Consider the following 13,330-nt stretch of genomic DNA (forward strand, 5'->3'; position numbering starts at 1 on the left):
CAGTGTCCCTGAAGACTTTACAGAAACAAAGCCCTCCCGGCTTTGCTTATGAGAGAAAAGTAAACTTGTCTGCCTTAAACCACGGTCTGTTTTAAATTGTTGTACCGTGCAGATGAAACATGTCATTTTGTTACTTATTCATATTTCCACAGCAATAAATATGAATAGTATGGCGGATTAAAAATGGCCACAGAGGAGGACAGTGGGGCGGTCCCTCAAGAAAGTTAAACACAGGGTTACCATATGACCCAGCAATTCCACTCCTAGATGAATTCTCCCAAAGAATTGAGAACAGGTACGTAAGTATTCACAGCAGCACTATGCACCTTAGCAAGAAGGTAGAAACGACGAAGAAATCCATCCACCGACAAATGGATCAGTAAGGGGTGGTCTATTGGTGCGATGGAATATTATTTGGTCAGAAAAAGGAATGCAGTCCTGATACTCATGTTACCGTGGACCATCGTTGAAAACATGCTGATGAAAGAAGCCAGTCACAGAAGCTATATATGATTCCATTGATAGGAAATATCCAAGATAGGCACACCCATAGAGACAGAAAGCAAATTAGTGGTTGCCGGAGGCTGGGAGTAGACAGGAATCTGAGTGACTGGTTAATGGATGTGAGGTTTCCTTTGGGGGTGATGAAAATATTCTGAACTAGGGAGATGGATGCACAACATTGTGACTATGTTAAATGCCACTAAGCACACTGTGAATGTATTAAATGCTATTGTGCACTTTATTTTTTTCTAAAGCCTTATTTATTTGAGAGAGACAGAGACTTGAGAGAGAGCACGAGCAGGGAGGAGAGGAAGAAGCAGGCCCCCAACTAAGCAGGGAGCTCGATGCGGAGCTCAATCCCAGGACCCTGGGATCATGACCTGAGCTGAAGGCAGATGCTTAACCAACTAAGCCACCCAGGTGCCCCACTACTGTGCACTTTAAAATGGTCAATTTAGTGATATATAACTTTAATATATGTACACACACACACACACACACACACTCCTCTGCAAAAAAATGTCACAAATTCTTTGTTGCTTCTTCCATCTGGACTGGCCTTCTGTCAGGCTTTGACTAATAAAATGTGGCTAAAGCAACGTCGTGTAACTTTTGTGCAATTTCTCAAAAGGTCTTGCAAATTCCGCCCTCTCCCTAAAGGAATGTGGAGACTGCCACGGTGTGAAGAAAGATCAGGTGGAGAGAGCTGCCCAGCTGTCCGGGCTGGTCCCCCTGCCCACCCCCCAAACCAGGTTCCTGCCATATGAGGAAGGCGTGTTCGACCACCAGCCACAGCGGATTGACGCAGTTGCCAGAGAGAGCCCGGTTGACTACACTGGCAAGCAAACCCAGTCGAGCCAAGTCAAGCCAAGGCATTGTGAGAAATAATGTCATTGTTGTCTGAAGCGACTTGGGTCTAGGTAGCTTGTGACACAGAAGCAGACGGCTAACCCAGAGTACGCTGCTCTGTGCATTTGCCAGTCTCCTGCGGAGAGGCACGATGTGCCGTCCCGGTCTCTATTGTCAACAACTCTGTCCTGGACGTTCTCATACAAACAACGCTCTACACTTATCTGATATTTTTTTTCCCTAGTACTCTCAGCAGCCCTTGCCTTTACTGGAAACCTGAGGGGGAAAAAACATTCCAAACATATTCTTCACTCATTTAAGAAGCACAAGCAATAGTGGCCATCTCAGGCCATTTCAGGTGGGAAAAAGAAAGTGTTGCCATGTTGCCCAAAAGAATGTGCATCGGATTGGCCCCGTGATGTAGCTCATGAATCGTCCCCTCCAGGTTTCTCACGGGAACCCCAGCCTTAGGCTGGTTTTTTGTGCTGTTCTTCAGGACTGGCCTTAAGGCATAGGAAACCCCTGAGTATATGTAAATAATCTGATTAAAATATATATTACAAAATTCATGAGCCCATGTGAGGTATAGTAATTCCTCCACGAAGATTTAGAATAATGAGCCCGTCAGTATTTATTGCTATGAATGTACACAGAGTCTTCTTAGAGTCCACACACTAGCTCTCCTGTTGGTGGCCAGGAGTATGGCCGTCCTCCTGCGTCCGAGGTGAGTGAAAGTCACTCAAAAATAGCTCATCAGCCTCATTCAGGAGGCCAGTCCCTCACAGTCCTGTGAAAAACACATTGCCTTGGCCAGCAGGAGAATCCAGGTGGCCATCCTCCCTGGGCCTGAGGTCCAGCCATGGGCCCTGGAGGGACTCCCATAAATGCCTGGATGTCTGGATGACACCACGTGCATGGTAGAGGGTCAGAGGGTGCCCCGAAGAGGAGAAACAAAGACCGAGCCCACGTGGGACTGATCCGGGACCACAGGGGCTTCTCTGGATGGCACAGCTGGCCCCAGACAGTGGCAGGCCCCAAAGGAGCACCCCCCAACACAGGGCCCCGCTTTCCTGGGTCTAAACATGGCACCCCTCCTAAGGCATTGGCATGTTACAGACAACAAAACCCATGTCAGTGAATTTAAGCAAGAGGTTTATTAAAGGGTATTACAACACTTGCTGTATCGTTGAAAGGGCAGGAGGAGTGGATTTGAGATTTCCAGAAATGACTCTCAGACCCACCGCCGGGAACGGGCCTGGTGAGTCGCTCACCTACCTACCTCCGAAACCTGCGGCTCCTCCTGCTAGCCTGGTAGTCGCTGCCCGCCGACCCCCCCCCCCCCCAGCTGACCACACAGACACTCTGCCCCTGCCGTCACCCATGTCACCCACACGGACACGCCGAGCCTCCCTGCTTCCCCAGGTGAGACCGTGAGGGCCTGCATCCACCTGGGGGGACTGAAGTCACATGTGTGGAGCAAAAGCAGCTTGAAGATTCTCTGCTGAGTGAGAGGGATTCGCAATGTGGATTCACCCTCAGCGGGGCGATAGGGTCCTCAGAAGATGGAGGGCAGCTCTGAGTGACAGAGACCTACTCATGGAGGCGACTGGATTCTCTTATTCCGTGAATAAATAGAGAATTTAAGGCCGTGAAGAAGGTTTGGTTTGGGTGTATGAAGGCCACCAGTCGACAGGTGTGTGGAAATACACAGCTGGGACTTCTCAGAGCTTGAGCCATGGACTCATTTCTGGAGACTGTCACTGAAGAAGTGCGCTGGGTGACGATGTAAGCATGAGGGAGGGACATGCGCCTAGGATTGACCGTATTTTCTGGGGAGAGGTTGAGAGGAGGAGCCTGTGAAAGTAGCAGAGAAAGAGGCCAACAAGTTGGGAAAACAAGACAAAGGCAGTGTTATCAAAGCTAGGTGGGACTGGCTACAGAATTTTCAGGGCCCACTGCAAAAGAGAAAAACAAAAGTCCTTAAGGATTTTAAGACAACACAGCAGAGAATTAAATCAAGCCCGGGGCCCCTTCTGAGCCTAGGGTCCTGTGCACCTAACTCTACAGACTGCACACTCAGGAAGCTGGCCCCAAAGCCAAGAAGTGCAAGAAATCCAGAGGAGGGGCCGTGTCAAGGGGGGTGACGTTTGAGAAAAAGCTGTTGGATTTGATTATTTCAAGGTCACAGTGATCTTCGAGAGTAGAATTGCGGGCCATAAATCTGATCATAAGGGGCTGAAGAGCTGATGGCTCAGAGACAAAGTGGAGAATGTGACAAGGTAGGGGTTTGAAGAGATGGCCCGTTTTCAAGGAGAATAGGCACAATCACATTTACTGGCTCGAATCACAGGAGCAGGGAAAACTGCAGATGCGAGAAGGGGGAGTGTGGGAGGGCACGAGGTTTGGAAGTGGCAAACATGTGATTAACAACAGAGCGGGAGACAGAAGCAGCTTTGGAAAGTCAGCCCCCGGCGGGGGGGTGGGGATGGGGGGGGCCCTCTGGAGCAAGGAAAGAGAGGAAGCAGGAAGATACAAAGAAATCAAGAGAGAAAGGGCGCTGTCACACACTCTCTAAGTGCACAGACTCTATCATCCTGGAGGGTTTCAAGGATTTGGATACATTTATCCCATTCAACAGAACCAGGACCAACCGCTTTAAATGGAAATGGATTAATTTTGGGAAAACCACTCTCCGTGTTTGTGTGAGACATCAGTTTAGAAAGCATTCCTGCTCTAGTTTGAAGACATGGGATTTAGTTAGAACCAACTGTCCGTGGAGTGTCCTGCTTCTGAGGAGGTAAATTATAGCCTAGCCCTCATTCATGGTGCTTAGAAAAAAATGACTGCCAGCAACTTAGTTTTTTGAGTGTCTTATCCCTTGTGCTTTGTTTCTATTTATTCTTTTGTACTTGTTCAATTCTATTACAAGGGAAAACATTTCACATATTTTCACCCCAAATTTTATTCTTTCTACAGAAATCTTGCACAATCGTTTTCTGCTTCATATGAAAAAAAAATTCCCTCCAGGATTTTTGAATCGCAAGTTATCAGAAGTAAACAAGCAAACAAAACACTTGTCTAAAAGTTTAAAGAACATATAAAAATTCCCTTCATTTTTTTTTTTTGTTCAAAAAGGCAAACATATTTGAATTTTTAAACACCCAAGACTGTAAGCCAACTGAAAGGACCACCACTGTTTAGTGAAGCATGAAAAACAGGATTTTAGAGTTGTGTCAGTTCTCAACTTCTAATTTGTGTGAAAGAACCTTCCTGAACTTTCCCTTTCCATACCTAGTAATTAAACCATTACTCTGACTGGAGCAATTAGAGGTGAGTATTTTATAAAAACAAAAGTGATGGAAAAGATTCTACACATGAACACACAACCAGATTAGGAGGTGCTAGCAGCAACAGAACAACCACAACAAAGGACTCAATTTGAAATCACAAAGGAGCTTAAGACAACACACTTCAACTAAAAACAAACACACGGTGGAAAACAAAAACAGAAGAAGATCGTATTACTTCACTCACACAGATAGCTACATAACTCTCCCTTAAAGTGGAGACATGGTCCCATCTGTATTAAAGTTTTGTCCATTGTGGGTTAATTTTTGCAGCTAAATAAGAATGTAACCTAAGCTTTTTGGTGTTTTATTTTGAAAATGAAAAGTTAGCATGGAGTCTTCGAGAAATAAGGATAATTGAGAAGGAACTTGGCCTCCGAGAAATGTGCTCATTCTGACATTAACATTCTGTTGAGCCTCTACCTGTCACTTCTTAGAGGGCGGGTTTATCCATTTTAGCCCAAAGGGCTTTGACCAATGGGTAAGGCAGCTTCTTGATAGGAAGCACATAACTTTTTAAAAATGGTAACGGGATAGATATTCTTAGAAATCTATTGATTTAAAATGCTTCCCCCTCTCTGTGCAACTTTGTCGAAGTCCTTGTAAATTTAACATCGTCCTTTGAAACAACGGATTCAACTGTAAAGACTTGAAAGTTAGATCTCCTATCCAGAACGTTTTAAAATAACAGGCATTTGGCTGTTCAGCAGAGACTTACTGCTACAGTTTACACCTTTTCGAGAATGTGTGTTTATACAGAAAATCTGATGAATTCTGACAACTGAAGCAGTGATTCCCAAACTCAGAATTGCCTACTTGGCTGCTTACTAAAATGTCGATGTATTTAGGCACCCAGCCCACCCCCCGAGATTGAGTCATATATTTTTTTTCTTTTTAACACCTGGTTCAGGAGATTTTGATTAGGTGGTGTAAACTTTTTAAAGAAATATAGTTCACTAAAATTCAACTTTTATGTATTGGATCTGGCTCACAGTTCTTTATATGAGTGAGTCAAGTTGGGGGTAATTATTAACTAACTCTTCTTAATCAACAGGGAAGTGACTTTAAAAAAAATTAACAGACTTTGTTTTTGAGCAGCTTTAGGATTATACAACAATCGAAGAGGAAGTGTCCCCTCACTGTCCCGCTCGCCCCAGTCTCCTCTAATGTTAACACGTTGTATTAGTGTGGTACATTCGTGTTAATTGATGAGCCAGTATTGGAAAGTGACTTTGAAATGACATGGCCAAGGCCGCACAATACATGAATGGCTGGGTGGATGCTGGGAACCAAGCCACACCCACACCCTCGCCTGAACAAGCGGGCTGGTCATTTCTCCTGAGAGATGTTCTGTACAGATTAACGCCATAATGACTGTAATTGTTTTGCGCCAGCATCTGAGCACAGGTGGCAGCAAGGCTCATTTGACTAAGCACTTTGGCTGATGCCTGGGTCCTGGCTCCATCTTCATTTTCCTTGCAGCCCGGGACACGAGCTTCAAGGGCTCCAGTATGTCAACCTGTGAACCAGGGCACTAGCATAGCACATGATCACTAATCAGTTTATACTTTGACTCTTTCCAAAGGCAAGTGGGGTGGGTATCAGGGTATTTATGCTGGAGCACTGTCTGAGGTTCGGGTTTCAAACACTCTTGGATTTTCCCATAGGGATTAAAAAAGGATGCTTCATCCATTCATTCTGTAAGTCAGGCAGGGGATACACATTTTAAAGCACAGTTTCCCCCTGTCGAGGAGCTTCTATTCTCCCAACTGAAGGAGAGACAGGACACCAATAAAAAGACCCTTAAAACATACGGTTTCCTCAACAGTCTTAGGAATAAGGCACACCAGGTGGTTAGGTGGGGCTGGAAGCTGGGTGAGTGGCCTGGCGTTTTGGGAAAGGCTTCCCCTGGAAGATGTGACTTTCTGACTTAGGTTTTCAAGGATAAGTAGCAGTTGGCAAATCCCCTGGAGAGAGCTTCTCACACCACTTGTGGTGAAGAACCAGTCCTTTTTGTTTCCAATTTGCCAGAGACCAGTGGTAGAACCCTGCTGTGCTAGGTATGATTCACCACCGGGTCTGACACCACCAAAACTGGTTTATACTCAGTTCAAAGAGTCCACCGATCATTCGCTTGGGCTGTTGTGGCATTTTTAAATTGCTACATAAGTTCCTGAACCTTGGCTCTCAGTTTTTCTACCTGTTACAGACGGGCTGCAGTTTGCAGACCAGCAAAGGGCCAGTTGACACCCTTTGAGGGCACCTGGAAGCTTGTGGGAAATGCCCCCACTGAATTCCAATCTGCATTTTGACAAGATTCCCAGGTGATTCCTGGGCATGCTCAAGTGTGAGGACCTGCCCTAGAGGAAGCAGTTATCAGGTGGGTCTGATCCTTCATCCATCTCACTTGCCTTTGCCTGCTTCCTTTAGGTCTAGGACAAGGATACATTTTTTTACCGTGCAATTGGCCTTGTCCTCTTCCAGGTTACAAAACTGCATTTTCCTGCTGCTAGGAAAACGTCCTTTAACCTGACTGCAAGAGAGAAACTCAACACGGGAAGGCAGCTTCCAGAAATTCTGAGTAGCCTGCGTTCCCCGCTTTGATCTGGCCCAACAGCCGGGGCAGCTCGGCTGACCGCGCTTCCCTCCCCGGGGTCGCTCATCTGCCGAGCTGCATTAATGAGATCCGTGTTGAGCCCGTTCCAGGGTCCGCTGAAGATCAAAGGCACAAAAGAATCACCCAACCCCTCCTCCCCGGTGACTATTTGGTCTCAATCACCAGAGGGTAGAGTCAACTCCCCCGCCCACTCCTGGGTGGGGAGGCGGGGACAGGAGGAGGTGCAGCACCAACCTCGCCTTCCCCTTCAGCAGCGGAGCCCGCGCGTCCGCCCCAGGCGGAGTGGGCAGGGCCGGCCCTGCGGAAGCGCGGGGCGGGGTTGGCTTTGGGCTGGGCTCCTGGAGGGGTGGGGCGAGGCGGGAGAGCTGGGAGGGCCGGCCGAGTGGGCGGGGCTCAGCTCCTGGCGGGGCGGGACGCGGCGAGTGGGCGGGGCGAGTGCTCCTGTCTGCAAGTCTCGGAGCCGCGGTGAGCCGGCTGAGCCCAGGCGCCCGAACCCTCACCGCCGCGGCGTTCGCGCAGGGAGAGCCACTCCGGGCTCGCTTTGTGGCCGCTGTCCCCCTGTCGCGGAGAGCGCCTCCGGCCGGAGCGCAGAAAGAGGGAGCGCGCTCCTAAGACCCCCGCCGCCCTCCCCCAGCCTGGGGGAAGAATGTGTCACCAGCTGTTCTCCGCTCGCGAGCGCTGCGCCCAGAAGTAAGAAACTTGGAGGCAGGGAGACAAAGGCTGCCGTGGGACGGATGAGTTAGAAACTTGGGTTTGGGCAAACAAAAGGTGCGAAAGACGAGAAGGGGTTAAGGCGATGGCAGCGGGGGAGCCCCGCGGGCTCGGGTTCCTGGGAGTCGCGCCGTGACACGCATGGTTTCCCCGGACCGTCTGCTGGGCTGACTTCCGCGAGCCGGACGCGGGACTCGGGCAAGTTGGGGAGCGCCCTGGAACAATGGACAACTTCTTCCCCGAGGTGAGTGCGCTCGCGCCGGCGACCCTGCCGGGACCTGGCCCCGGCGCCCCGGGAGGGATCTGCCCACCGCACCGCGCGCTCGCTGGGGATCCTGCCCTAAGCCCGGGAGGGCGAAACTTTCCGGGAGTCGCCTGAAATCACCCCCCCGCAACACACACACACACACCCCCCGGCAGTCTCCGGATGAGTAAGCCGAGGCAGGTTTTGTTTGGTCCCGCGCTCCGGGACGTAGAGAAAGGTGAGCCTCCTTCCGCGTGGGTGGCTGGCTCGCGGGATGTCCCCGCGGCGCCCCGCGCGAGCTGGGGCGACGGGGCCCGACTGCCTGGGTGCGGGAAGCCCAATAAAATGTTCAACGGGGACGTGCCTTTCTCCAAGAAAGTTCTGTTCTGGTATTTCCTTTGCAGAACGTGCCGGCTTCCTGTGAGAGGGGCGCAAACCCTTCCAGAGGAGACGGCTTAATGAAGTGCGAGAAGGCAGGCGAGGGTTTAATCATTCACTCTGTTCTCTGCCTGCGGGACCTTTGGAGTCTAGGTTGTAGTTCTCCCCAAGATGTACTCGCTCAGGGTTTGAGATCATTCCAGAGGGGGAGATCAAAAGATCGTGTACTTGTGCTGACGGTCCTTGGCAGATTTTGAATTCGAATTTAAAGAAAATCGTTTAGAGCAAACAATGATTATTTTTAAAGATTAAACCGATGCCCCATATAGGGTCATTGAGGGCGGGACACCACGGTTACTTGAAAACCCTTGCCTTGAGAACCTTTTCCCCCCCCCCCTTCCCTGTGATTGAGAGTTACAGTGGTTTCTTGGCTTCTTCTCCTTTCTTGGTTGTGTTTATTTAATAAATTCTGTTTAAGTTTGAGGTTTGAAGTGGCTCAAAGTAAACTTAGTTGACTTAAGGGAGTCTGTTGTGACTTCCATTGAAAGCCAGGGGATGTTTTGTGAATCCAGGACAGTTTTGGAATCTTCTAGCAAATTACATTGGTGAGGGTTTGCCTCTGTTCGCCAACTTGCTTTATCAGACTTAATGGGATATAATATTTCAAGTCATTCAGACTTCTGGATGCTTACTGTATTCTCAGACAACTATTTTTAATGGCCAAAGTGATGTATTCTTGTGTCAATGTCCACTTTTATCAAAAGTGGATATGTGATACCCACATCTGCTGTGAGAGGCAGGCTGGAAAGGAATTAATCATTTATTAATTCATATTTTTACTTTTAAAGAAATCTATGGTTGAGACTATAGCTTTTTTTTTTTTTTTTTTAAACTCCTGTGTTTTCATGACTGGAAGAAAGCACCAGAACTTTTTACAGGAGTTGCAGGTTAACCAACTTTGAAGGACCAATGGGCTGTGTTTAATTGCTTTCATCTGTAAGAAAACCTAGTCTCTGCCTGCAGGACACTAATTCGTAACTTTTTTTGATTTTGTTTTTGTGTTATGGGTCCCTTGGGAAAGCTCTTGAGCCCTAGGATTTGTGTTCGGTTTGTTGGGGTTTCGGTCCGCTTGAAGCCTGTCTGTGGACCTCGGGGGGAGGGGGCTTGTGGCTTCCCCTTGGGAGGAACTCTGCCCCCCTACTGCAAGTGGGGGGGACTGCAGGATAACGTGCGACAGCTGTAACCTGCCCTCAGGTTCTCTCCTTGAAATACCTTTTTTCCTTACACCATACTTTGGTTCGGTGTAAGGAGACCTGGGTGGTGTATTTTATTTCAGTGATTAGTATATAATATTGAAGGTGGCCTTTGGCGATCATTTACACCCCCTTCATTTCCTAGATGATCAATCTTAACCTAAAGACCTTAAGTCACTTGCCTAACCTTGGGGAGCTTATTATAGAATCCAGAGCCTTTTTTTCCTCTGTTGCTGGTGACTTGTGTACTTTTGGGAAATTTTCATTTATTTAAAGTTATGCTTTTAATCTCGTGATGTATTTGTATTATAATATTTCTAATCAACCTTCAAAGTTCCATCCCTGATTGTTAAATCACTTTGGGAGGCCGTCAAGGCCAGAGAGGCAACATAGTGCTGTATTAATTGGAGACAAACTCGTAACCTAGATCCTGTCTCTCTCTCTTGGTGTCTTATAACAGACCATCCTTTTGTTAAATTTTGATAAATTATCCAGTAAAGAAAATCATGTGATGTCCTGCTAGAGTAGAAACAGTAAGTGCGGCAGTGATAACGTTTCCAAAACCGTAGGGGCTCAGCAGTAAGTAGTGTCCTGGTAACCGGTGTCTTTGCTAACTTTTTTCATTGTGATTTAGGCATAGTGACTTGTTGCTTGTTGGACAACAGCTGGAAGCGAACACTAGCAATTGGAAAAAAATAAATAAACAAGATGTTGCATGTCTTAGCTTTATGTGCGTATGGCCAGATAATAACAAAATGAGGACTTCTTGTGACGAGTAGCTGTTTAGAGTTGGGCCAGGGTTTCTCAAACTGGGTGCCATTGACATTTGGGGTCAGTTCATTCTTTGTTGTTGGGAGGCTGTCCTTTGCATTCTAGGATGTTGAACACCATCCCTGGCCTCTGCCCACCAGGTGCGAGTAGCGCCCCCAAGCTGTGACAACCAAGATGTCTGGAGACATTGCCAAATGAGCCACGGGGAGCAAAATCACTCCCAGTTGAGAACCACTGAGCTAGCTCATGGAGCGTTGGTTGCCTCGTGGAATTAATTCCTGTGCGTGTTGTAAGCACAGACTTCTTGCCTGAACTTGCCTGCTTTAAATAGCATCAGGCCTTTTTCTCCTGGCCACTAAGATGCTTGGGAGGCTTGTGCCATCCACTGATGGCCACTGACTTCCAAACGTTCCCCGGGATTGGAGAAACTGAGTTCTGCACACCCCCCAGTAGAGTTTCATTCCCTTCATGATCTTACACTTTTGTGGCTTCTCTCAGTTAAATTGTGTGCACGCTTCTGGGAAAACTTGTTTTTTGTGTTTTTTCCCCCAGCATTTGGAGGTAAGCTGTTAAAAAGTTTACTGTAGGCAGAAACTAAGTTGAGGTATGTCTATAACCAGAAGCATTTTTTTTATTTTTAAAGCAAACAGAAAAGGCTCAGCCAAGTGGCAAGACTATTTTGCAAACATGTTGTTGATATTTTGAAGTGGATGCTGTTTCCCTGTCCCTGGGGCCAAGTACAGCACTGAGGGTCCTGGAGGGGCCAGTAAGCACCAGTTGAACACATAAATGAGCTTGACTTTTCTGTTTTCTATTTTAGGAATAGGTGTGGCCTACTGGCTATTTAAACAAAAGATCTTTTGAGGATTATTAATGGAACTTACATGAATGCTTTGATTTTTCAGAATATGTAAAATGTACACGAGTATGATCACAAATACAAATATAGAAAGCAGGTTATTACCGTCTTAAGACTTAAATCGCTCATGAAAACATTCCAGCTGTACCTATTTCTTACAACCTGGTTCACTCTCAAGGTGTTAAGTGGAATCCTCTTCCTTGTTTCTGCTTAATTTGGGAAGGTGTCTTGGTTTTGGTGGTTAACCTGGAGCTGTTCAAATAGCTTTTTAAGCTGGAAAGAGTTCTTGAGCCTATTTTTCTCCCCTTTTCATGGTATTTTGGTTTGGTTTTAGAACTTATTTATTGTCTTGATTAAAAAAAAGAATGAAGACTTATTTTGGGGGCACCCCATCCCTCCTCCCCAAATGCTCTCTCAAGGACTTCCTTGTTCCACCAGGTCCTGAAGATGATCCCTTTGACAACTATGAAATAGAATCAGACCGTTTGCTGGTATCTTCTTTTCTCACAGTGGAGTTACAGTGCCTTGCCTTTTCTGCACACTCTATATAGATTTCTATTGTCAAATATTCATTTTTAGGCCCCTGCCAGTTTGGGGACAGCAGAGGCCCCGGGAGCAGCTGCAAGCCGGACAGTTGTTGCCAGCAGGGAGCCCTGATCTCCCTGCTGGCGGGGAAGGGCTGCTCTCCCCAGATCATGTGGCCTCCTGTTCTCACTTCTCAAATCAGGCACAAACCAGCGTGGGCTGGGCCTTCACTCTTTAACCAGCGTGGAGGCAGGAGAGAGCAATGTTTGCTTCTCTGGTTCTGCTGACTTTGAGCGGGGTCACCTTTAAGGACCTGAGCCTCGAATATGCTTCATCTCTTGAAATTGGTAGGAAATAGGATACTTTTTTTTTTCATTTGTAACTTTATTTTTTATTGAAGTATAATTAACATACGGTGTTATTAGTTTCAGGCGTACAATGTGATTCAACAATCCTCTGTGTTACTCGGTGCTCATCGTGATTAAGTGTACTCTTGATCCCCTTTTTCTCTCTGTTAGGGATACCTTATTAATGGGTTTCAAAATTTTGCATTCAGAATAACTGCTACATAACATTTTCATGTCCCCTGCAGGGAACATTCAAGAATGAGCAACCAGTGACCTCTGTATTAAGCTTGACAGTACTTCTCCGTGCCTAAATGCCCCTAGTTGGAATGAAAAGAGCCTCATCCTTAAAAGTAGAAAAGATGTGGCTTTTGGAAACCCGGCTACACCCCTCTCCCCTGTGGGATCTTGGGTTTTCTGACCTTCCTGGGCTTTATTTCTGTGGGCATAATCGTGTCCACCTTGCGTGATTATTAGAATTTGAGATAAGATTTACTTGGCACATGGTAGGTGGGTACTAAGAGATTAGTTATAGTAACTAAGAGCGAGTGGCTCTTGATGGTGAATGGAATTCCAGTATTCAGTGGTGCAGAGAGACCTTGGCCTTAGAGCTGTTCCCCAGTATCATTTCTTGTGCTAGACTGCATTTATTAATTTTCTCCCTTTCACCCAGTACACTCTGGCACATTTTACCTTTCCAGAATTCTGTCTGAAGCATGTCCGTATTGCTAATAAAATCAAACTCACATTCCTTAGTCTGATTTTCCAGGCCCTCTGATCTTGCAACTCTTTATTCTTTTTTCCCATGTGAATTCTACTCCAGAGGATCTCTTACTGGTCCTACTCCATGCTTTTGTGCACCTGTCCGCTCTGCTGATCGGATGTCCTGCCTGGCTAGCTCCTTTTTTGAAGCCATCCCTGACTGGTC

The 13,330-nt window shown here is 47.0% G+C and overlaps 1 protein-coding gene and 1 long non-coding RNA gene across 2 annotated transcripts in view; both read left to right on the forward strand.

Annotated features, from left to right (window-relative positions):
• The first annotated feature begins 245 nt into the window (after window positions 1–245).
• LOC110591612 lies at window positions 246–1,392 on the forward strand. The gene is made up of 2 exons (XR_002481036.1): window positions 246–295; window positions 1,136–1,392. It is a non-coding gene; the product is annotated as an uncharacterized LOC110591612 (long non-coding RNA).
• Window positions 1,393–8,221: 6,829 nt separating this feature from the next.
• The window catches only part of MYO10 (myosin X), a 209,187-nt gene continuing 204,078 nt past the window's right edge, over window positions 8,222–13,330 (forward strand). The window contains 1 exon segment of the mRNA XM_021702489.2: window positions 8,222–8,272. Coding sequence (XP_021558164.2) covers window positions 8,252–8,272 — 21 coding nt within the window. The 5' untranslated portion in view covers window positions 8,222–8,251.

Source organism: Neomonachus schauinslandi, chromosome 7 (assembly GCF_002201575.2).
Source record: "Neomonachus schauinslandi chromosome 7, ASM220157v2, whole genome shotgun sequence".
Lineage (NCBI taxonomy): Eukaryota > Metazoa > Chordata > Mammalia > Carnivora > Phocidae > Neomonachus > Neomonachus schauinslandi.